Raw genomic sequence first — 27,034 nt, forward strand, 5'->3', positions numbered from 1 at the left:
AAATAATACGAATATGACAGATTGTGTTGAGAACGGAACAGTTTGGTGCCAATTATAAAATTATAATTACGTTTTTAAAAAATACTGATGTGGGGAATTAAGCAAGCCGGACATTGAGGAAAAACAAAATAATTTGTCATTTTTATTTCTCATAAAATTTTGTAATTAATAAATTGTTTATATTTTCATCCAATGAGAAGGAGAAATATGGATTATTGGTTACAAGACTGGATATTAGACATTCAACCGAAGTTCGAGATTTGATAATCAATGAGCCTAAGGAGATGCCTTAATCTACATTAAAGGCAGCGTTAATTTCAAGATTAGGCACTTCGGAAAAGTCAAAGATGCAGTTATTGATGACACCATCTCAATACATGCGTCATTTGAGGGCTTTAGTTGGGTTTTGTTTGACTGGATTTTTGTAATGAAAAATATTGTACAAATAAACTTATAAAATTTATCATTGAATTAAACGTTAAAAAATATATCAATCGGCAATTTTAATAATTCCCGAAAGTCGGACATTGAGGAAAAACAAAATGTTTGTCATATTTATTTATCATAAAATTTTGTAATTAATGAATTGTTTATATTTTCATCCAACGGATTTTATTATATTTTTATATTCATAACTTTTTCCTACACTGATAAACTACAAGTACGAAATGTCGAATGGAATATGCGATTATATTTACAACTGATGAGCATGGAATAGTTCTTTCTACGATCCACCACATTTGCTTTTTGCATAAAAATAATTTTTATAGGTATAATAGAATTATAGATCCAAAATGTGAAGCAAAAGCGGCATGATGAAAGCTTATTAGAAACCTTAACTTATTAGAAAACCTTAGAGTTTTGATAGCAAAATGGTCAAATTTTGCCAAGATTATGAACGAAATATTACCTTGATGAAATAAGAATAAAAAAAGAAGATTGACCTTGCAACACAAGTATTTTCTAAACGAGCAGACATCAATATTTTAATTTATATTCTCGTTTTATCAGTACTTCTATAAAAGTACTGGTAAAATTTAGGAATTTCTCAGTCATCTCAAATCAAAAGCCCATCTGAGTTTCCGCAATCTATTTCGTTATATCATTAGTAATAAATCTGTGCACGTGCACATTGAATTATTTGAAAAATTGAAAAAAAAAGTTAGATTTAAAGCACTTCACTAAAACTAATGAATTCTGTTAAAACTAGTGATTCCGAATTCAGTAGCTATTTCGAAAATATCTACCCACCGCCAACAATGACAAAAATGTATAATACGACAATATAATATCAATTATAATGATTATTTACTACTTATCGCACCGATCGAACTATAAAATTAATAAAATTATATTATCTTCTAAAGCAAAGTGGCCACACCCCAAAATATTTTTATTCATTATTTATTTTAATATCAGTGTCATGGATAAAAAATTATTACCGCTAAAAACAGGATTCGAGCCAGAAATAGTTCGGTATATTTGAAAAAATACGATCAAATAATGGATTTATATATTTAGGTAATAAAAAGTTTAAGCATAATGACTAAAGAATTTTTTGCGGCATAAGAGGGCCAGGTGGTTGTAATAGCAATCCAAGTTATTTTTTATCCACTTTTAGAACGTTGCTTATAAATAATTTATCATCTCATCATTCTTCTTCTTCTTCTAATTGTGAAGTTGATGGTAATTGTGGTTTACCAGCTGTTTATCGAGTTTTTCATAATAGTGATCACATATTAAAGAAGAGATTCTTCTCAGTGATGAAGGGCCATTTACTTTTCAAGATACGACACAGTATAGCAAAAAATTCCAAGGCTTATATTGCAGAATACTAAGTTAACAGATTTATAAACGGTGTTCAAAATGGCCAGACTCAAAATTTTAAAAGATCGTATAGACCAAAAAAAAAATGCCTCTAAAAATATATCAAAAAATCTCTAAAGGTTCTGTTTTTGTCAAAATTATTACCAAGTATTGGAGCATTCCATAATGATGCTGTGCGCTTGAAAATAATGTTCTTACTAAATTTAGTTCCAGTTGCGTCCGAAAAATAATTTAATAAGCAATATTTTTTAAAATTCTCATATTTTTATTAAAAATTGGTGTAAAATGGTTTGTAGATATCTCACAGGAAAATACGTTAATTGAAATGAACAACTACCAATTGTCTATTTTATAAAGTTTTTGTGCCATCATATCGTATTTAAAACATTAGTGTTGAAATATTTTCTATAGAAATTAATTTAATTATTATTTTGATCGCGACAATGAAATATACTCAGAGAGAGAGAGCGATATATACATACTTTACTTATCTATGGTTATGCTAAAATCGGGGAATGCTTGAAACGACACAGCACAATTTCATATACTTGTAATTCTTAGACAAAAGGCGAGCGAATGACGCCAATTGGTGTCAAAAAAATAAATAATAACGAATAATAAATTAGACGCAAAAAACATTTTAGAACCTCCCCCCTTAAAGTAATACCCACTTTGAATACGGAAAGAATTAATCACCATTATCGACATATTTTACTATTTTGCTATAAAAATGATAAAAATACTGTTTTAGTCAAAATGACAGTGTTGATATTACTACAGTTCCAAAACTGCTTTGCTGAATCCCATTTCTGGTATTTTGATGTCCAAGATGCACTTCGTCCAAGTATCGTTGATGCTGATAAAAACACGAGGAAGGCATTAGTTTATGCAAACCGGTGAATAATACACGAATTACCGTTGAGTTTAAATTTATCAAATTTAACAGTTCATGACCACTTAAAAGATCTACGATTATCCTCAACGCCCAATGTATGGTTCTCATTTCAAGAAGCCTGTGTTGTCGCACTGGCGTCCGCGATTCGCCTCTAAAAAGTCCTCTCAAAATTATCAGGTTTTGAAGCGAATTGCCACTAAGCATGTCAACAAATGGGATGTGACAGAAATTGACAGAAAAGGGATTTGCAGTATGTTTAGTGAGATTTTAGAGGAGTTGTTCGTTTGCAGCTTTATCAGAATAACTTTACGTTTAATTCGGATGCCCATGTTATCAGCTGGATAAACAAAATGATGTACTACAATAGAAAAGGTTAGAATTATGCCTCATAGCATCAAGACGACCCAAGACCTCACATAAGTTTGGTCAATCGCCAAAAGCTTTTACAGCTTGAATGGAACGCAATGCCACATTCATCACATTTTCCAGATCTGCCATCATCAGAAAATTATTTGTTTCGGTCACTAAACCAATTTTTATGCGTGACGAGTTCAAAAAGTGCTATGATCAGGTTTTTGTCAATAACGACCATAAAATTCATTATCTCGGAATCATGCTAATACCAGAAATATGACAAAAGATGTTCGATAAAAACAGCCAATAGATAATTTAAAAGTATTTGTTTATCGTACAAAAATTACGTGCCAAAATGTCTATAAAAAACTAAGTTACTTTCTGAACAACCATTTGTTCATACATTTGCTATACGCACATAAATATTAATATCAAAATATATGAACACAAATATATACACAAAAGTACATATTGAAGCCTTTAGAAAATGTCAGATTTATTATGTTATATTCATGCTATAACATTTTTTAAATAAAAGTGGAATCAAATCTAAATCATTTCATCGTATAACTAAAAATCAGTAGAAAATTCCAAATATACAGTCCTTATCAATAACGAAAATTTATAATACGACTGTGTATAATGACTAAAATAAAAAATTATTTATTATACCAAGAAAATCATACCAACATCTTCTAAAGCAAAGTAGAACAATAGTCAAAATAATTTTATTCATTATTTATTTAAAATCAATAGCTTTTGCAGAATATACCGTTCCAGCAACAACAAAATTTTATATTTCAACTGCATAAAGTCTGAAAAAATATTATTTATTTAATTATGTCCAAGCTAATTATAAAACCGAAAATTATTATGTCAAAATAATGGGTGACATATATTTAAACTTAGTGGGCTTTGTGAACATGTCAAAACGAGGTATTGATATTTTAAAACAAAAAAAAGAACAAAATTTTAGTCCAGATAACAAAAATTTAAATAAAAATATTTTTTCAAAATTTCTGTATTGTAGTTTCACTTTTTTCCAAATTTTGTGCACCATGGTGCTGCATAACGCGCTACTAAGTCTGGGCGGGCGTTGTGCGTTGCTCAGGAGATGTTTCATCCAGGTCCAAGGCAGCGCCAAAATGAGCTCGCAATTTGTAAGTGAAATTTCAATACAATATATAATTAAAATCATAAGTGTTCTATAAACAACATTATGCTTTCTAATGAAGATGATATATGTACGCCTAATGAAAAGGAAGCGTTCTACATTGTCAGTGTAATAAACTTCTCTAACACGGGCGAAACGTTGTAGATTACTATGTTTAATAGAAAAGACAGGATTGCGTCACTTTTTTTTTATCAGGAAAATTTTTGTTAAATCAACAGTTGGCTGGTAAAAATGTAAATTTAATAGTTAGAAAAAAACATATTTTTTAGTAGCGTGTTCGACCAGTACGGCATAGATTTTTGGATCGAATCCCGTCATTGACTTCGAATAAAAATAAATAAATAAAATAATAATAAATAAATAAAATAAAAATATATATATATTTAATTTGAAATTAAATAGAATTAGATTTGCTAAAGTGAAATTTGAATAAAAAATTAGGAGTAATAGCAACTACGGAAATCGAATAGTTGAGAAGTATTCGTAGTTAGAAAAAAAGTAGAAAGAACAAGGAAGATAGGAGTTGAGTAGAATTACAAATTTTAAATTAAAAAAAAACAAGAATTAAAGAGAGAAATGATGTCCAATTGAAGAAAATAATTTAAAGATAAAATTAAGTATAGGATATATATATAAAAAAAAATATAGATTGAATATAACTAAAAAATAGTATAGATCAAATGTTGTAGGTGGCTAAATGGTCAGAGTAAGTGAGAAGTCAAATAATTTTTTTTGAATTAAGTTAATAACCAATTTTTGTGAAATCTTTTTTTTCTTTCCTATTTTGTCTTACAATTAGTCAAAAGTTAGATTTTTCTTTACCTGTTCATGACCACAACCGCATGTCACAACCGTACCCAACGCACACTTTTGAAAATAAATCATCGTTATGATCAAGCAAAAGTAATTGCTGGGAATTAAGAACTAATGTTCAATTCATAGTAAATTGAACAAAATGATCTATCTGTATACAAGTATCATATTATTAAAAAAAAATTGAATAAAAACTTAAGAGCTACATATTGTGTTAATGTAGGGCGCAAACTGAATGCAATAATGTAAACTTGTTCCAACAAACATACCTCATCTTTTTCCCTTGGGACCCTATCTCAAAATCAGAATAGTTTAGCTGTTCTAACAACTGTCACTACTGTAACCTAGCACAACCGTACCAAGTCTCTTCTACATTTAGTTTCTTGAAACTATGTAAAGTGCTTAATTTATCTGTATATAATATCATACATGTATCGTTGATTATTCATTTATTTATCTTGGATAACTTATTATATATATTCTAGAATTTCATATTTATAGCATGATCTTATTCAAATTTACAAAATATTGATTGGAATTTTCAATTCTTTAGAAGGGTTATTTTGAAAATACATTTTTATTGATAATGCTTGAATAATGCTGAAATACATTTTTGTGCCTGGTTTGTTCATATATAGTAAACACTTTCCTAGTAAAAGAGTTAATTACAAATGTACTAAAATAACATATCTAAACGGTTTGTAAATCTCGATAAAATGAATATAGCGCTTCATATATTTTTTATGAAAGGCATACTTTGAACACAATTATTTGTTCCTCGATACACATTTTTTGTAATTATTAAAGTCAAAAATTATAAAAAATATTTGTATGCAAAAATTACCGCCATGAAACCGCTTTCTCCTAATTTTAGCAAGATTTCTTGTAACATATATCGAAGATGAGCGTGGTCATTGATCAATTAATTAATTATTTGTGTCTATTAAATATTAAAAAGCAATATAAATAAAAACTTAAAACATAACACTTTTAGAATGCTAACTAAGGAATGTCTTGATAAATGATATATATATATATATATATATATATATATATATTATCATTTAAAGTTTTTAACCGTTCGAATTATATAGGTTGAACAGATCGATCCAAAAGTACCACAAAAATAAAATTATTATTAAAACTATTTTTCATAAAAAAGTATTTTTTTAAAATGATCAGCACTATTATTACTATATTTTCAATGTCAATTCTTACAATGAAAAATTCTGCATTAAGACGCCATAGACTTAAAAACAATAACAAAAATCTTTGATAAAATATATTTCTAGGTTCAAATAACAAATTACAACAAATCTAAATATATAATTTTTCACTTTCTACTTTTATCTTCAAATATTCCTTTTCATTGTTGTAATATTTTAAAAATAATTGATATCAAAATACACTATATTAGTGTGGAATTTTATTTAGGCCAAATTCGTTAATTTTTCAAAAACTCAATAAAAATTTATATTACAAGAAAATCATTTACGATATTAGCGCTGATACACATGAAATTATTTTCTTTCACCAAGATTTAAAATTATTTATATAAATTGTGCGCTTGAAAGTTAAATTATTTACAAAGCAAAACAAATATATTTATCTTTTCAGACGATTAAAAAGTATATATTTCCCTATATAAAATATCGAGAGTATATTAATATTAAAACAGATATATATATATATATATATATATATATATATATTTCCATATTTATTCCAATATTTGATTTGATTTTATACATACAAACGGTATATGTCATAAATGCAATTACATTTTTTGACATTGTAAGATATTAATGTTATGAATGCAGTTGCAATTAGAACAAAACCTGAAGAAAATTTAAATGCACTATATTAAAGCTGTGATTATAAAAATGATTTTGAGAAATAAAAAAAATGGTTCACCATATAAAAAAAATCTAAAAAAAATATTTATTTATAATATAAAATATTTACAAAACACAAAATATCTCAAAGCCTATCGAATAGTATTCAGAATTGCGTTAATGTTGTGATTGAAATAAATGGCAAATACTGGAAAATAGTAATTAAATAAACGTTGAAAATAATTTTGGTATAAACCATATCGATATCGCAATATTGATCACTTTTACCAATGGCTTTCTAATTATAGACTTGAGTTATCGGATGACAAAACCTAATAGGAGATTTATGCGAAATAAAGAACACGAACTATTAGAAGTAATGTTCAGAAAACTAATATTTTTTTTGGTGTCATAATCGACAAAAATTATTATATTGAACACAACACTTAGACGCAGCGTATAAAAAGACAAATAAAAAACAATATTTTAAGAGCGATAATTGAAATATGGCGAAGATTACCTACTACAGTCCATCGTAAAAACTAAACAAAATTCATAATGACTTACTTCTACACATACAAATTTAAATCGTATAGTAAATATGTTGGAAACCTACAGTTCAAAATATTTTTTGTTTAAATTTATTCGTATAATTATTTATTGTAAAGTTAGGATCATCCAAAACCAGTATTCGTTTATAGCTATTTAAAGATAATAAGAACAAGCGGATATTTAAGTTAACTATACCAAAAAATATCTGTGTTATTCTTCACTTTAGATAATATCCTTAACATGGAAAAAAATTCAACAAAAAGTCGAACGAGATACAGGCCAGAAATGTTATATTCAGACCAAAATGGGCCAAAAATCAATAATATAACAGGCTGTGCCGCCTTATTTTATGCAAAGGAAAATATCAAAATAGATTATAAACTTACAGTTGGTCAAGCAGATTTAATGCAATTACATTTATTTCTAGACGATGCTATATATTAAGGACATCATAAAAACAAGATCGACTAGTTATCATAAAAAATTAAAAAATCAACCTAATTCACTCGATGCTCCGCTTCTCCATACACAAGAATCGAGAAGACTAAAAAAATTATGGCCAATAACATGATCTAGTAAAATTGCATCAAATAGTACTTACCATCTGTGGTAACTACTATTTATAATTAACAATCAAAATAGCTCATAGAATATACCTAATGTTCTGATTGTTATTCAAAAAAAGAAATAACAAAAAAAATTTGAGGTGCAAATACATTAAGCGGTTATTTTCATAGATAGCAAAATCTGCTTAGAAATTGGCGAATGCATTTTACAAATATATTAAGCGAAACTTACTATATGAGGTTTGGAATAATGCAAAACATCTTTGGGAAAACGTATATATGGTCAAATTATTGATGAATAGATTATATTCTAGAATTAGTCGCAACAAAAAGCATACACAATAACATAATGGGCTACGGAAATTAAAACTATTATACAATTAATACAATAAATGACTATACAATTAATTTTAAACAAAAAATAATTGACTAATGAAATATGCTGTCGCCGACAAGTGGGCTTCACAATGAAATAATGAAGAAACCCATGTTGAAAAACAGTGGTTCCAAAAATATGCAATAATAACAGGGCTAATCATGGCATTTTTGTCTATATTACATTGAGGAGCGTCAACTGGATCAACTAAATACATCATACTATATTGTTGGAGTCTATATTACTGTAAAAAGAAAAAAATGCTAGAAGAATTGCACTTAATTCAAAGGACTAATAAACGACAATAGGTCTAATTTAAAAAAAAGTTAGAATCCTGTAATTATTGTACATTACGTTTTCGGCTGATTATTCATTGGATGCCAATAAAAATTAAATAATAAATAATTTACACATGATTATTTAATAATATCTGTTAATTTGTAAACCTTTCTGAGTGCATTCAAGAAAATGTAACAAAACTTCAACATAAAGAAAATTAAAATATGTTTTAAATGAAATTATAAATAAAATGATATAAATATACATAATTTTTATATAACATAACGTATTCACTTTCATATCTATTTAAATTTTCTATACAATTTATCAAAAGTTATAAATAAACGGTATGTAAAATTATTCAATTAATTAATTAACTAAAAATGTAATAAACAAAATTTATTTTTTTAAACGCTTTTACAAATTATTTTAACTTATATATTCGACAACAGGATTTCATTACATATTCTACTTGACAATAGCAATTACTATCGATAGTACAAACATTTAGTGAAGAACAAGTTTACTACTATCGAAATTGTACATTTAATGAAAAATTACTGAATATACAGGATAAAATCTATATTGGCAAAAAACAAAATTAGTACATTAGTAAAAAATAAAATGATTCATAGAATAGTATTATAAAAATGTTTGTACAATATAGAAACACATATAAAATTGTGTAATGCCAAAAAATCCAAAATTATTTACGAATAAATATTTTAAAATACGTCAATTACATAAAAACATGCTTAGTTTTATGTGGATTCAGATTTACTACAAAATCTTTAAATCAACATAATCATACTTTATGCATATAAGGTAATAATATAGGAGTTATAAAATAATGAGTAAAAATCTAGATTAGTTATGATAAAAACAAATATTTTCAACATTCCTTATAGTTTATTGAACTGCACAATATTGAGTATAAAATCGTTGTTACTGGAAAAAAAGTTTTTGCAAATAACAAATATTAGTGTTAAAAAAAGTTGTCTTATCTTAAAGAGTTTAATTACTTTAAGTGGTATTAAAGAACGATCACAATAATTGATGATTAACTATTTATTATTTTGAACAATAAACTATTTCTTTTAGGTACATCGATTTAAAATACATCAGTTCAAAAAGTTTTGAATAAGGTTATTTGCAAAAAGAAACATGCTGAGCTTATATATGGTTAAAGATAATATTGTAATTGATAAATTAAACTTCCAAATCAGTGTACTCATACTTTATATAAATGGGTATATAAAACTTATGAAGTATCAAGAAAAATCTGGATCATAATTTTCTATAGTTCATTGAAATGCACAATTTTGTGTTTAAAATCGTTGCGACTGGAAAAATAGTTTCTGCAACTAACAATCATAATAGTATTAAAAGTTGTCTGAACTTAATGAATTTAATTTTATTATGATTAAAAAAAAGATCTGACTACAATAATATCGTTAATTTCATTTAAATTATTTGAAACAGTAATCTACTATTTTTAAAATAATATTAAACGCAAATACACACAAGTTTGTCCGCCAATTATTGTAGGAGTTCAATACTAAATAAATCTATTTGATCCCTAGAGCTACAATATTTTTTTGTCCTTAGTTCGTGATCGTAATCGTATCTAATATTTATATTATATATAATAGTGTAAGTTTTACGATATTTTTTATTTTACAGTTTGAAGATGGTGTGATCCCCAAAGACACGACAAAAATCACCATACAGCAGGGTGATATTTTGGGCAGAATTTCGCGTTTGGGGAACGGGCGACCACTATTTTCCTTCCAAGGGATTCCCTATGCAGCCCCGCCCGTTGGAAAGCTTCGATTTAGGGTAAACAATATTTTATTATTGTTTCATTCAGGTTGCACCTTGAATTTTTCAAGACTGCTGCTTCTTGATATGATTTTATCAACCCTTTAAGGGTCTGCCCAAGTTTCAGGTCACATAATATTTATGACCTTTGCTAAGATTTTCAACCTGAAATTATATTTTCAAACGACGAAAAATACGAATATTATAAGACGCCGTGATTTGAAAGCCACATAATTTAATAATACCAAAAATATTTTTAAACAGAATTTTTTTTCATTTGCAAATATACTATCTATGTCATAGTAACACACGAAAAATGCTTGGAAGTATCAATATATATATATATATATATATATATATATATATATATATAAATGACAACCCCCTTTCTTTTATGTGTGCGTGTTATTTTCTGCACCATAACTCAAATTATTTATTGAAGTATTTCATATTATATATATTAACCAAGAGCCTTTGACTTTCTATATACACAAAATTTATCTATATAGGGTAAATATAATTTATAATTAGATTGTTTACATATAATTTAGCTAAATAGGTTTTATAAAGTAATACCCTTAATCAACAAAAATGTGTACAGCAGAAAAAACAAAGGGAGGTTTACAATTTATGCATAGATACATGTGCAAATTCACTTAATCGAATTAATACTATTTTAAGTCAGATTTAAAACGAATAATTTAATACAATTTTTTTTTCAAATTTGTCAAAATTGTTGCTTCAAAATTATGATTTAAATTAATTTTAGCTGGTAGACAATAAAATACATAGTATAAGAAAATGTTGAAAACTATGATAGATTAGTTAATTTTTAGTAAATAAATATAAATTATATTTATTGCAGAAATAATATAAAGATATGTCAAAAGAATTGCACCAATAATAGTTAAAAGAACAAAATACAGATATTTTTCACATATTTTTTAGATGCTGTACGATAAAATATTGAAAATTATCACAGTTCAGTTAGGTTTTAATAGATAATTATAAATAATACCTATTGCAGAAAGAATATAAAAATATGTCAAAAGAATTGCATCAATAGTTTGTGTAACAAAATACAAATATTTATTACACGATAATTATTTTCTGAACGATAATAATATATATACAAAAAGAATGTTAAATATCATCACAGTTTAGTTAATTTTTAATAAATGAATATAAATCATACCTAGTTTAGAAATAATATAAAGATATTTCGAAAGAACTGGATCAATCGTTTGAAGAACAAACTACAGATTTTTTACGTGATTTTTAGCTACTGAACGATAAAATATATTAAAAATTATCACAGTTTAGTCTTAAGAAATGAATATGAATTATACCTATTGCAGAAATAAAAAATTTCAATTTCGATTTTTGAACAATTACAATAACTTGCTTTACGGTAAGTTAATATAAAGATATGTCAATAAATTTGCATCAATAGATCCAGATATTTTTTACATATTTTTTAGAGTCAGTTTATAATGTTATGAATTTAGTGAAATAATTTTCTAATGCATATCTAAACAAGTCATAAATATATCAATTTACTTTAAAATTATAGAATAAAATGTATTTATTTTAAAATTTTGTATAAAATAATCATAAAAGCGCGTAATTAACATGTGTATATAATAAAGTATTTGTATACATTGTATTACCGCAATCAAATAATCGAATTTTATGAGAAAAATTTATTTCTGACAATTTATGAAAAATAAAATGCAACAACAAATATTTAGTTGCCTTCTATGCGTATTGGTTATATAAAATGGATAACTACTTAATCATCAACACGGAAATCTATTAATTTACCAGTCATATTAAAAATATATTAAACTAAACGACTACTAGATTGATTAATCTTTTGTTCTGAAAACTATGTTAAACTATCTAACTTATTAATTCTAAAAACAATGTGTTATTTTTAATTTTTGCAATTATTGCATTGAATTAAATTACCATTAACGCAACTGGCAAATGTATTTAAATATCATGAATGTATTCATCGATATATAATTAATTAATAATATATATATTTATATATATATATATATATATAATTAAGCAAAAAATTAAATACTAAGATATGCATGATCGAGTGAACATAGAAATAAGTGTAGCAAAATTTTATCGGTATTCTATTAATCAAACACTGTATAAAGTTACATTACAAATATAATTAACTAGTACATATTATCCAATCAAATAAAAAATGCAGGAGTTCACATTAAGTTAAAAATTATATATAAATCGGAAAGTTTTCTGACCACCCTTGTATATATATATATATATATATATTATATATATATATAAATATGTATATATATATTAAATTTAAATCTACTCGTGATGACAGTAAACGATATATCTAACGTATGTTAAAATAGATGTTTTTAGGAAATCTTTCATTTTAACTTTTCCTAATATTAAATTTCTACGATTTTTTCATTTCATTCTCATACCAAATAATTATATGTTAAATTTACTTATATTTATTTTTTCAACTCTTCTTTTAACCGTTTTAAAAAAATTTTGTTGCTTATTTTATGCTAAATTTATATATTATTCTTTTATCATTTTTTATAGATTTGTTGCCACTGAGTCGCTGAAGAGTCAAATTGGAACTCAAAATAAAAGGATCTATTAAATTTATTTTAAGAAATATATTAGTTTTTATTATTATCTTAATGCTTGTTGAAATTTAGATATATTTGACCTCATAATCAATTCCATTACAGGCGCCACGTCCACGAGAACCATGGTCGGGCATATACGACGCGACAGCTCCGGGTCCCTGTTGCCCCCAAAAAAGCCCCAATAGTGGCCAAATAATTGGCGAGGAAGATTGCTTGACCCTGAACGTGTACACCCCGCGTTTGCCCCGTACCGAAGGCGATTTCACTGCGCGCCCTTTGCCCATCATGTTTTGGATTCACGGAGGTGGCTTGCGTACAGGCTCAGCCGGTGATGCACTGTATGGCCCGGACTTTTTGGCCGCCCGGGATGTGGTCGTGGTGACCGTTAATTATCGCCTGGGACCATTGGGTAAGGTTATAATTAGAACTACGTTCGATAATTTTCAGTGCTTCAATATTTTAACCCTCCGTCGGTCGGCGTGGTCTGGCCAGACTTTTTTCAACTTTAATTAAAAAAAAAAATACTTCTAGTAATCCTATCGACTTGAAATTTCTTGACTTTTCCTAAAATTTCGTTAGCTGTCGATCAATGAAAAAATCAGGACGAAAAAATGTACAGAAGGTACAGAATTATAAGGATATTAACTTTTTTATACTTCGAATGGTCAAAAAGGTCTGTCTCTCTAGACCACCCATACATTTTGTATGACATATATGCTTTTTGACATATGTAAACCAGTATTTCGTCTTTTTTCATGGTATTTTCCATTCAAACTGCGTTGTATATAATCTTTGCTATGTGTTGTAACATGAATCTTAGTATTTTCATGACGAGAGTCCCTTGAAAACCTACCAAACTTATTGGTAATCGCAAACACTGAAAATCGGATGAGTAATGCACACATTATCAACAATTTTGCTACCCGTACTGCGTTCGAAAATTTTTTTTGGCAAACCTGTAGTGAAATTATATTTTCACTTTGAGTTTTACAGCTCATTTCAAAGGCGACGCACCTCATTTCGTTTTTATTTGAATTTCACATTCATTTCAAAGGCGCCGAAAAAGAAAAAATATTGTTTTTCATTTATATAAAACAGAAAAATTAACAAAAAAGCAACGATTTTTTTATATTTGTTGATTTTTTTATATAATATAAAATGTAATATTTTTATTATAAGCAAGCTCAACATATGCAAAAGACTGCAAGAAAAAGAAAAAATCAAAACTATAAATATTTACTACTAATAATCGTTAATATATAAGACACCAAAAACTCATTTATCCCATATAAATGCATGACAATAAATGGCGGTCCAGCCAGACCTTTCCGACCGTTCGAAGGTGAAAAAATATCCGACCGACGGAGGATTAACTGTTATTAGCAGTACGCCCAAAGACTTTTCCCATTGTTTATAGTTCATTTTCTTTCGAACATCTGCCACAACACTTTCGTTTAATATGTTTAATATTGATTGAATCACTAATATATTAAATAATAGTAGTGACTACAGTTGTCACATCAGGATAATTTTTTAATACAAAAAACCCACTAACTTACATTTCACTTTTTACACGGCTGGCTTACTAGCCACCGCCTGTCTAGCTTCCAGTTATGCTTCGGGTATTAATTGTGTGTATTTTCTTTTCTCCCGAAAATTTTCTATGATCTACATTTTACTTCGTCTTAAATTTTAGCAAATAATTACTCTAGTTTACCAGAACTAACTCACTCAATTTCAAGATAATAATAATCCTCAGGTTGAACTGATTTACTAAGCACATTAAGTGATGATCCAGCTATAAATTATAGATTTTTATATTTAGTTGTACAGTCGGTCAAGTAAGAGCGTGGCCGTGTTAATTTATAAAAATAATTTTTTTTATGATACTTTAGTATTTATATGTGCATTGTATACGTTACAAGCAATGATGCAATTTGGTCAATATGTGTCCAGTCACCACCGGAGTCGACAATTGGCTGGCATCTCCGACGCCTGCTTTTTACTAATTAAACGGATTATTCTAGTCTGACGGCTCGTATTTTAATTTAACGGCTCGATGAGGGCAGTACGTGCTCATATAGAACTTTTATCAGTAAAAATGACATTTTCAAAATCTATCAATATTTTCATGTGCCCAAGCGGAAAAGAAGCACATATTTTTCAGTCGTCAGAGGCTTCCCTGTTGTGTTGCGCCATTTCAGATCATGAATACGAAGAAAAGTTCAGATAGTTTTGTAGATATTTTTGTTGATATTTATAAACATTTTGTCATTAATTTAGCTCATCCTTGCTGCAGTGTTAAAGCTGGATTCCGCAAAAACACATTTACTGTTCTTTTTTCTTTTTTTTTTATTTGAACCACGTTCTGATAAATCATCGATATTTTTAGCAACTTTATATAGGTGAATCGAATTCTGTACAAACGCCTTCAACTTTCTCATATGTTTAGCAGCAGCTGATTGCGAAAATTTGGGACCTTTTGGGTGGATGCAAAAGGGCTCGTAGCGCGACGCGTAACTTAGCACTCATGGCGTTTACGGCGATTTTTTCTCAAAAGATCAACGGCAACTAAACCTTAGTTGATAATGCATCAAGGACAAAGCTTCATTTTATCGGCTCACGAAATAATTAGACCGAAATCTTTCATTAACTGACGTTAAAGTCGACCACGCTCTTACTTGACCGACTGTAACCCCTAATCTTTTGTAGGTTTCTTATGCCTGCACAATGAGGACGCACAAGGTAACGCCGGTGGCAAAGATATATTAGCTGCTTTGCGTTGGGTGCGTCAGAACGCTTCAGCTTTCGGAGGTGACGCCGGTTGCGTTACCGTATTCGGCGAAGGAACAGGCGCCGCTTTAGTGCACGGTTTAATGATGTCGCCGCCTGCAAGAGGTTTATTCCATCGTGCAATTCTCCAAAGCGGTTCCTTACTCGGCGATTGGGGCATAGAACACCGACCCCGCGAACGAGCTGCGGCTCTCGCCAAGGTTTTGAATTGCGACGATCGTTCGGCCTCTGGTCAGGCTGCTTTCCTGCGTAACGCGCCTGCCGGGGACCTTGTCGAGGCGGCGGATGAGCTCATAACGCCCATGGAACGAAGACGCGGCTACGCAATGCCGTTCTGCCTCAGTGTCGAGGGAATGGGATCCATGGGACCCGCAGAAGAAATGTTCTTGCCGGATACACCTCAAGCATTGTTCGAAGCAGGACGTGTTGCCAGGATTCCTCTGCTTGCTGGATATAATGAACACGAGGGAATGGCGTTCCTTCCCGACTACATTCGTGGGTTAAAGGTCAGTATTTTTGATATTGTTAATTTTTAAATTCTTCTTTTTTTATTGTTTGCACAGCAATTAGAACTCTTATTTTTATTCCTGTTCTATAAGCTGTTTTTGTGTTTGACTTATGGCCTAAGGTATTGGTATGAGAAGCAACCCATCGGTTCATCTTCTCCTATGTGTGGGGTTTTTATATATTAGCTCTTATGTCTAATAGTGTGCATGTGATAATATGCAACTATGTCCACGAAGGACGATTTTCACTTGGAATTATTTTGTGATCTATAACCCCAAGTGGAAGTTTGACATCAAAGTTGCCTGATGTCAGGCTTGGCGGTAGCGGGAATCGAACCAGCGAACCCTGGGTCTAGTTGGTGCTAGCCCACGCTCTAACCGATATCGCCACCGTTGGCCCGTTAATTTTTAAATGACCAAAAATAAACTGCTAGCTTCACCAAGATTATAATGTTTGTGCTTAGATCAACAAGGTTCCCCAGGTTCACTCTTCTGGGATTTTGATGAAACTTCGCATGGTTATAGAGTTGGTAGTCAAACCGAACACCTTGAAATATTATAGGCCTATGAAAAGTGGTTTAATTATAAAGATTAATTAAAGTTGCAAAAAATAGACCGCTTAGCAGTATGCCCCGATAGCTGTTCCGAATAAAGCGTATAATTGTAGTCCACCCGAAAGCAAGTCCATAGTAGTGTGTGTTTTTTGTTGAAGTTGTAAGCTCAAGGACCAGATAGAATTAGTGGCTCTGTCGACCGATTAATTGTCAAGATTAATTAATAACAAAAAGATTGATTGTACTAATTTATTGTAATATATAACTTTACATTGTTTGTATGATATAGTTTGAGTATTGAAAAATATTGGAATATTTGAATGCTGATGGTTTGGCGACCGGGTTTAGACTGAACCTATGTGCCGCCTTCAGGTACCTAGCAGAACTCTTCGTAGTTGAATCTTGAGATGCGAATTGTCTATGCGTCATGCAAAATGCAATATTTTCTGAGAAAGATGAGTGCAACGTTGTCACGTCTAATTTGACGTGAACAGTATGAGAGCACCATTAATCAATGATTCATCTTCTCAACCTTGTTTTTATTCCCGTTGACATTTTATTACTTATTATTAATTTAATTATTATGCTTCTCGTTCTTGTGCTTCGGCTTTCAGTTCCCAGTATTTTTATTTTAGCGTCATCAATCTGCTTCCTTCTACTTTCCAATCATTTTGGGTATACCTCAGTTTTCAATAATTAGCAGAAAGGGTTTTTTTTTTTTCTTCTAATGATTGTGGTCAGTAGTTTTTCTTCTCAGTACTCCTCCATTTGTTAATTTATCTCCAAATCTTCTCCAGTCGCTTCCAGCACCACATTTCAAAATTCAACACCAGTTTTTGTTGATTTTATTATAGTCCGTGTCTCTGATCCGTAAAGAGCTACTCCACAGACGTATTGGACATTAATGAAGGTGTTGCAAATGTCTATTAATTAAATCTCCTTACATAATTTTCCATATGCCAGGATATATAAGAATTGTTTGAACTTAAATGCAATGAACGTTGTATAAAAAATAATACATTTTACTCGAATCGTCAAATTACTGATAATATTATAAATATTATCAATATTAGAGCTGCAGTCGTATTAACAATAAAAATATCTTAAATTACGTATTCAATCGAAATAAATAAATTTTCTGAATTGTTCTTTCAACGACAAGTTTTGATTTAGAATAGATTCGTTAAATTAAGGTTGATAGTTTCATAAGTAAATTAAAATTTTATAAGATATCATAGAAGAAGCATAAAAGTTTAACGATTTTTGGAATAAAATCAAAATGCATTTTTAACAAAATTTTATAACAACTGATACAAATAATTTTAATATTGTAAATGAATATTCAATTTAAATTCATAAATTTTAAAATGTTTTTACATTCTTAATCATCAAAATATAGTATCACCGACAGAAAATAGTCCAAGATATGAATACCAAATGAACAGTTTTATTGTTGCTTCATAATTTAGGTCAAAAAAATATACAAAATAAAATCAACAGATATAGTAAATCAGTTTTTTATGTGATTGAATTTATTAAAATAATCACATAAAGAACAGCATTAGTAAAACTTTCCAATTTGAGTTTAGCTTATTATTTTAAAATATTATATCGAATTCTATATGAAAAAACCTTCTGAAAATTTACATAAAAGTGGATGTGTTTTTCATATTTCACACATATTAAAATTATGAAGATTTGCATATTAAAAAGTGAAAAATCTTTTTGAAAAGTTAAAAACTGTAAATGGTAAATATATTCAAAAACTCTGAAGTTTCCCCAAGAAATATGAAATTTTAAATTATGAGACTCATAGCAAATACTCTCAAAAGTCGTTTGAAGAGGTGTTATAATAATTATTATTCAAAATCCAAAATAGGACTTGTATTATCATTTCAATATAGTTTATATGTGTAAATGCATTACCATTATTTAGATACTAACATTTTATTTAATATTTTAAAAACTTTATATAATTTATAAGAAATTGTGTTGTTGCACTATAAGTACAGACTAAAATTTGTCGTTGTTGTCTATTTGTCAATCATTTTTAATCAATAGCTAATTTAATTATTATATTTAATAATATAAAATTTCATTTGATGTATAATATTAAAATGTAATTATTTTGTTTCAAAATAGGCAAGAGAAATATAAATTATATAAGCATTACGAAGTTAAAATAAACATCTAATAATTTCAATCTAATAATTCAACGAAATAAGTAAGTTTGATAAAATATATGCTAAATAAAATAATACATAATTGACTATTTAAAATATTAGAACTAATTTGATCTAGAATTGAAATGTCAAAATCTAATTAAACTAAATTTTCAGGACGTCGATCGGAACATCGAAAAATTCTCGTTTCGATTTTTTGCAGTTGCATTAATAGTAAATTTTTGCAAAATAATAAAGCTATAATTGATAACAATTATTATTTCGATGAAGGCATCTTTAAAACATATTACTGAATTAAAAGAAAAGAGTAAAAATCATAAAGATGAAATACCATTCATTTGAAAGATTGTTATATTATTTTAATATCTAATATTTTATTTAATTTAGTATATATATATATATATATATATATATATAAATTATGTTTAATTTGATTTAATTTGTTTTTTCATTTCGAATGTTTCAAATCCATTGAACATACAAAGTTTTTGATTTTATAAAAGTTATCATACACCTATTATATAAATAGGCTAAATAGTTTCAAATTTTAGAATATAAAGATTAAATTATTTCTTTATCTTCTAGTTTCTTTATGTGATAAGTATGGTATACATGTGACTCCATATTATATATCTTTGATGTTAAAAATTAAATCATGAATAACTTTAATGATCATTCGAAAGGGTTTTGATGTAAAAGAACTATTCATTTTAAAATATTTTATTATTTGATATAAATGTATTGGTTATTCCATAGTTTTGCTATTAAACGTACATTTCGTAATATAAATAGGTATAAGAAAAAATTAAGCAAAAATTTATCTTGCACGCAATAAATGCTTCTACTTAACATCATTAATTATAAATTAAACGTAGGAAGGAAATAGTATACAACATAATGTAGTATTACTTTCAAAAACCAAAACGAAATATAAAATAATTTTTATATTATAGGACGTCGATCGTGATTTCGAGAAACTTGTGCCCGTGGGTCTTCGTCTGCACGAGAAGTCTCCGAGGTCAGTTGCGGTTGCGCGAAAAATGCGCGAATTTTACTTCGGCGACATGCGGGTCGACAAGGACTCCTTACCGCAGCTGATTGACCTCCTGAGCGACGTACATGTGGTGAGTTTCTAATAAAATCTTATTTTGGTTTGTGAATTTATGACTGTTCACTTGATATCAACTAATCATTACATATACTTTAAACGATAGTGGGCCCGAATGCAGGTCCATGATGTGAGAGCACCACAAACAATGATTCCCATTCCCTGGCTCATTTATTATTACCATCACTATTTTATTACTATTCTTCACATTTCAATACACCTATGTATTTTTCTTTTTATACTTCTGGTTTTATACTTTCTAGTCCTGTGCTTTGGCTTTGAGCTTCCCACGTAAGTCACCAATAATCTGCATTCTTTTTCCCAATCTTTCTAGTTAGTCCCTTTTTCTCACCTTCTACAAGGTTGTGCAGCAAGAACAGTTTTTGGAATATAAACCTGATGCAGTTTCTTCTACTTTTCATGATCCTGCTTAGTAGATTACTTTCTTCGCCCTCTCTTCTCAACACTTCTTTGTTTATGACCTCTGGGACCACATTTCAAAACTCACCAGATAGTTTCTATCGGCCTTTCTTAGAATCCATGTCTCTCATTCATACAGAGCTATGCTCCAGAGATAACTTCATAAGCCTCTTCAGTGACTCAGTTTGGGGCATAAGATTCTTGACCTGATCTTCTCGTGCAGTATTCATCTTTGATAAGTACTTGAAATGATTCAACATCTTATAAGTTTCGATTTTCTACCGTCATCTCTCAGGGCCTCGTTGTTGATCTTCATTTCGTATCGTCTACTCACTTTGGAGATTCTACTAATCATATTTTGTATTTTTTTGGTTTCTGTTATTGATGTCACCATGAGATTATCTGGGCACTTTATAATGGTGATTGTTTTTCACGTCTTGACTGACTTGATGGATGATACATCAAACGGTGGAAGAACAATCATTACCATACTGAATTGAATTACCGCCCTTTTTCTTAATTTCGCGGCTTCTCTTTCCTTTCATGTAGAAGCTTCAAACCAAAAGTGGTTAAAATGCCATCCAGCAAAGAATAACGAGAAAAAAGTTGCTATAAATGTTATGAAGTAAATCGAAAATACTGCATGACCATAGGGCTTTGCAAATTTTTTCGATGGCGCCTTATCTCCCTGATCGGGCACCATTTGATTAATAATTATTTCAAAATTTATAAAATTTTTTGAATAGCAAAACTGTTATAAATGACGGTCACCTTCACTCGCGCTCCTTATTATTTTTTTGCTGTTAAATATCAGATATTTATATAGAAAATTGTGTAACCCGAATACAGCTGAGAAAAACTGGAAACTATATGATTGAATGAAAATAATTTTTTGTTGAAAAAGTGTTATTTTTATACTAGAAAAACGTCACTGCTAATAATAGAAAACTATGATATTTATAAGATCAATATTAAATACCAATAATTGTTGGTAATAAGTTAAAAAAACAATTAATATTGAGTGTTTTTATATTAAATTGTACTGAAAAAGAGAGTATACATATTAGTGCATTTCCATTCAAATTAAAATAGTATTGATTAATTACTACATTTTCGTAATATTTGTAGTCTGAATGGCAGGTAACTGCCAAATCCTAAAAAACCACTAATATAACATAGTTTTCATAAGGTAATTTCTTACAATAATACCTAAAAAAGTTAACAATGTTTCAAAACATTACCGAGTTTCCCTCATCTCTTCATCAAATGAGAATGCTTCTTATAAATCTGACCGATTCTTCTTTTAGATCTAAAGAAATACGACTGTGTTCAAAAATGATACTGTTATTATGAATTTAATGCATACTTAGGTAATTACTTTATTCATTCAAAATTTTTAACCTATATTAAAAAATACAGCCCTTACTGAAAATGTAAAATATACTAAAGAGATAATATAATAAAAAACTTTAAAGTGCATTCCATATCTAGTGTTTACACAGATTTCATAAACTTAGTTAAAAATATACATACTTGACACAGAAAAACTTCTAAATTATTATTGGGAAATATCATCCTAGTACAGTAATCTTCTACTCAACCTCCATATTTTGAAACTGTACGATTTCAACCATCTTTCTAATACTAAATTTAACAAAATATAGTTTGCAAATTATAAAGATCTAAGTGTGATCTAAGATATAAAGAAAACAATTTTTCATACTGTAAATTCATTAAAAAAACAGAGAAACCGTTTTAATTAGGAAATCATAAAACAATTTTGCATTTATAGTCTAAAATTCTTATTGACTAAATCTCAATTGAACATTGATCAAATAATTGAAGAAAAATTTACTTGCATCTATGTTGAAGTGAAATATATTAGAGGCTTATGAAAACCGAAGAATATGAAATTAATTACTGACCAAACATTATTTACTTTTGAAAAATACTTTAGTTCCACAGCATCATAAAGCAAAAATAAGTTAATGTTCATATTAACAAATATGTGTGAATAGTAAAAAGATTGAAAATGAACTCAATATTGAATACTGATAAAACAAAATTCAGTAATTACTTATGAATAAATGTAAATATTAGAGCACTAATTAGAAGCCGATTTTAACATAAAAATTAAATTATAACATAGCTTATACCATGCAAATTAAATATTAACTATTCTCAACAAATACATGAAAATATTTCATTTGCAATAGGTTCATAATTGAAGTATTTCAGAATTTTAAACTAATTTTTGACTTGCAAGTTTTATAGTTCTAATGAGCGATATTATTGGAAGATTATGAAATTGCCGAAAAAATCAAAGCAAACGCATATCAGGAACTTTTGTATTTGATGGAGAAAATTTTTGAGTTTTGTAATACCTACAAAGAAATAATTGATTTTAATTTATAATATAATAGAATATATATTGAGATATATTTTTTCACAATTACGATTATATAAGTAGATATCTATAAATAACTATACAAAAAATATTAAACTTAAATGTTCAAAAGAGTTACACATTAAGTATTTTTAAATAGAATGCAGAAAATTAAATAAATTGAATAACCTATAAATTTCTTTGTAATTCAGGTTTGTCCCAAACTTGTGGGCACTTTAATAATTGAGGAAAATTGAACATTGTTAATTAAATCAATTTTAATTTTTAATTTAATTAATTTTAACCTTTGAAGCAAAATATTTATAGTGCCCTTTTATTACCACATCAACTGAAAAAGTACATACAAAAGACCAAATTATTTTTATTAAGATATCTGATATCTTAATACAATTATAAAATATATCTTAAGGTCAGAAGATAATTAGTTATAAATATATGAGTTATATATCTATATATATATATATATATATATATATAAGAAGTAATCTTATTTTATAATATATATCAATAATTAATTTAAATATTTTACAACATTGTCTATCTAGTCGCAAAATAATTTTGAAATATTATTTAGCAATTATCAAAAATAGTCGAATTCAATTTAATTTTCAATTCATAATTGTACAGATATTGAAATTAAAAAAAAAACACTTCAAGATTAGTAATTTATACAGTTGGTACAGATATTGAAATTAAAAAAAAACTTCAATATTAGTAACAAAATGGGAATATGTCATAATGCAAATGTCAGTAAAAATATCGAACTATTTTTCTAACTCAAATATGCAAGTGAAAATGTGGTTACTATTATCAGTTCTAATTTAATAAAAAAAAATATAAACTTGAATTATATAAATTGCAAAATCAATTCTTAAAAATTAAAGAAAGCAGTTTGAACTGTAGAAAATATGCGGAAAGAAAAATCTTTTGACAAGGAAAAGCTTACTGCATTTCTCCTCGCTTTTTACTTGACTTTACTTGAACATTTTCACAAAAGAATTTGGCAGAATAATAAAAAATGCACATATTTTTCATAGAAACGAACAATTTCAAAACAAATTAACTTGCCAGATGAATATAATAAAATATATGAAACACGAAAACAAGCGTAGAGTCGATTATCTGTAAATAAATAAAGACTTTTATGACATTTTTAGAATATTTTGTAGCATATTTTGTAGCATAAATTAAAATTTATTTATTGACATAAGCTCCCAAAATAGTTCGACAAATACAAACAAAATAAAAAAAAAATTAATTACAGAATTGCATATTTTAAAGAGTATCTTCAAAAAATATGTAATTAAAAAATATAGTATTTCACAGTATTGTAAATATAAAATTAAAAGAAATAGAAAAAATCAAAGTTTGCATACAAAGATTTATTTCAATTCAGAAAATAATTGCTAAATTAAATTATTATCTAAATAAATATTTATTAAAAACAATGTTCAAATTAATAGCAATTATATCATAACTTTTTATAATTGTACAATATTCTTTTCAATATTTTACAATAGAATTAAGAACACACGAACGAATCTGTTGACAACAAAATATGTTCAGTGAAACAAAATATTGAGAAAATATTAATATAAAAATTAAAATTATTCGGCAAAGTTATGCTAAGGTAAAATTTCTGTCACGTCATAATAAAAAATATAGAAAATTTATTTCAGAATACAATATGGTAAAATACTTATTTAAGACTTATCATCTTTGTTATAAATCGAATTGACCAAGAAAATGCAATATACAATTAAACAAACATTGCATATGGAATGCTAAAAAATGACACTTAATAAATTTAAATTAATTTTCCTATGAGATTCTCCTGATAAAAAAGTTATATTCTGCAAGACATTAAAAATCAATTTTAACTAAAGATCACAGCATGTATCAATATTATATACTTACTAAAATTAGTCTTTTAAAAACTGATTCAATTAAAAAATCTACGGGAATTCGAAGTCATCGGTAGAAAAAGATGCATGCTTATATATATTACAGTTAAAACTATTAGAGGCTTATGAAAACCTAACAATACTATTTTACTCAATTTAATACATACACTTTAGTGGCAAACATTGTTGTAAACAAAATATGTGTACAAAATAAGTTATTATAAAAAGTATTAAGAAATTGAGCATAAAAATTAATTTAAAAATATATTAAAGATAAAAATATTATAAATATTTTGTGATGTCCAAATATTACAATGGATTTGTAATAAAAAGATGAAAATGCAGGGACTATATATTTTTAATTGCACATTTAAAAAAGGAACGAAAAAAAATGGTGGCCTAGTAGCTTAATACTTATGTTCAATAAAAAGCATGCGAAAACTTGTTCGGGAATATACTTAACAATTTTCAAAAATTTCACGGTAATCTGATGCATAGTCTTTGAATGTATTAACAACAGATATACATACATATATTTATATGTTGAAAGTGTTTAAATTTGATGTTGAAATTTATGATTAATTTCTTGAAAGGCGTATCAAGTAAAAATAAATAAAGTAAAGATTTTTAAAATATCTTCAATTTTTAGTAATCTTATTTTAACATTGAAAATTGTAAATATTACGTTCTTAAATGTTACCCCATTCATTTTACATATGAAATCTAAAATTTAGGTGCCGAAACATAAATCAAAACTTTTTTTATAACTCTGAAATGTAACGACCTACATTATAAATAAAAGAATATAAAAATTGTATTCAATGACTACATGTACAGTTTTATCAACTATAGCATAAAATATCTAATATATTTTGCTAACCAAGTCAGATTATTTAAAATATATATATATATATATATATATATATATATATATATATATATGATAGTTCTTTATAAAATGAGTTAAAAATAACTACACAATAGTCATGAAATAAGAAGGATGAAAAAATCACTTACTCAAAATATTTTATTTAGGATAAAAATATAATTATATAAATATATAATAAATTGCCAAACGATATTAAGATGACCAATGATGACGACAAATTTAAAAGAAAAATAAAGAAATATTATAAGGAAATTGAAGATTGAATAGATATTTTAATTATAATAAATATTATATTGCAGTATAATGAAATAGACAAATGATATGTATATATAAAATAAGAAAATTGTTTCATAATCTCTCATACCAGATACCAATGTCTGACTGAGATATAAAAATAATATGTAAATAAATAAAAAAAAATTAAATAACATTTTGGCAGAAAATTTTAAAGAAAAAATTATTAAAACGATTTCAATTATGTATAACCGTTATCGAGGTGTTAGATGTAAAATAAAGTCAAATATTATATAAAAAATCTGAAATATTTCATCAAAATTTAAATAAAACTATGCTTTATTAATTGTACAATTGTTTTCAAACTACAAATTCAACATAACAAAGCTCATTTTTAGTATACCTGTAATTGAATCATTCATTGTAAAATTAGAGTTTTGAATTTAAAACAACGTTTGTTTTCAAATATTAGCTAAATCAGAAACAAATTACAAAAATTTCACTATATTTTTTAAAAGTTTATTTAAAGCTGAAACAATAAACTATAAAAATAATAATTTCCAGAATCATAATATATCGATTGTGATAAAGTGAATTTAGAACTGCTTTACATTTATTATAATTTTAAATGTATTTTGAATAATTCGAACTACTGAAGGCAATGCTAATTATGAAGTTTTTAAAATTTGTTAAATTATAAATCTATTAAAATTGGTGAACGAAAGTGAGCATAACCACTCACAAAAATTTTTATATCGTAAAAATTTTGATTAATTAGTGGCAAAAATATCTGTAACACATTCACATAAAATGATATTGTCTGTCTATTATATTATTGTTTTCTATTAAAAAAATTAAATTATGGATCTATTAAAATAATTAAGGATGAGCAAAAC

At 27.3% G+C, this 27,034-nt stretch overlaps 2 protein-coding genes across 2 annotated transcripts in view; one reads left to right on the top strand and one right to left on the bottom strand.

Annotated features, from left to right (window-relative positions):
* The window catches only part of LOC113373644 (esterase E4-like), a 24,462-nt gene extending 3,744 nt beyond the window's left edge, over positions 1 to 20,718 (top strand). The window contains exons 4-8 of the mRNA XM_026613929.1: positions 10,355 to 10,510; positions 13,243 to 13,549; positions 15,853 to 16,439; positions 20,130 to 20,300; positions 20,623 to 20,718. Coding sequence (XP_026469714.1) covers positions 10,355 to 10,510; positions 13,243 to 13,549; positions 15,853 to 16,439; positions 20,130 to 20,300; positions 20,623 to 20,718 — 1,317 coding nt within the window. The remainder of the gene's footprint in view (positions 1 to 10,354; positions 10,511 to 13,242; positions 13,550 to 15,852; positions 16,440 to 20,129; positions 20,301 to 20,622) is intronic.
* The window catches only part of LOC113372203 (probable elongator complex protein 3), a gene marked incomplete at its 3' end in the record, with an annotated part of 195,960 nt that overhangs the window by 51,072 nt on the left and 117,854 nt on the right, over positions 1 to 27,034 (bottom strand).

Source organism: Ctenocephalides felis, unplaced genomic scaffold (assembly GCF_003426905.1).
Source record: "Ctenocephalides felis isolate EL2017-DRISC unplaced genomic scaffold, ASM342690v1 CF-g0.4_SCAFFOLD_01604, whole genome shotgun sequence".
Classification (NCBI taxonomy): Eukaryota; Metazoa; Arthropoda; class Insecta; order Siphonaptera; family Pulicidae; genus Ctenocephalides; species Ctenocephalides felis.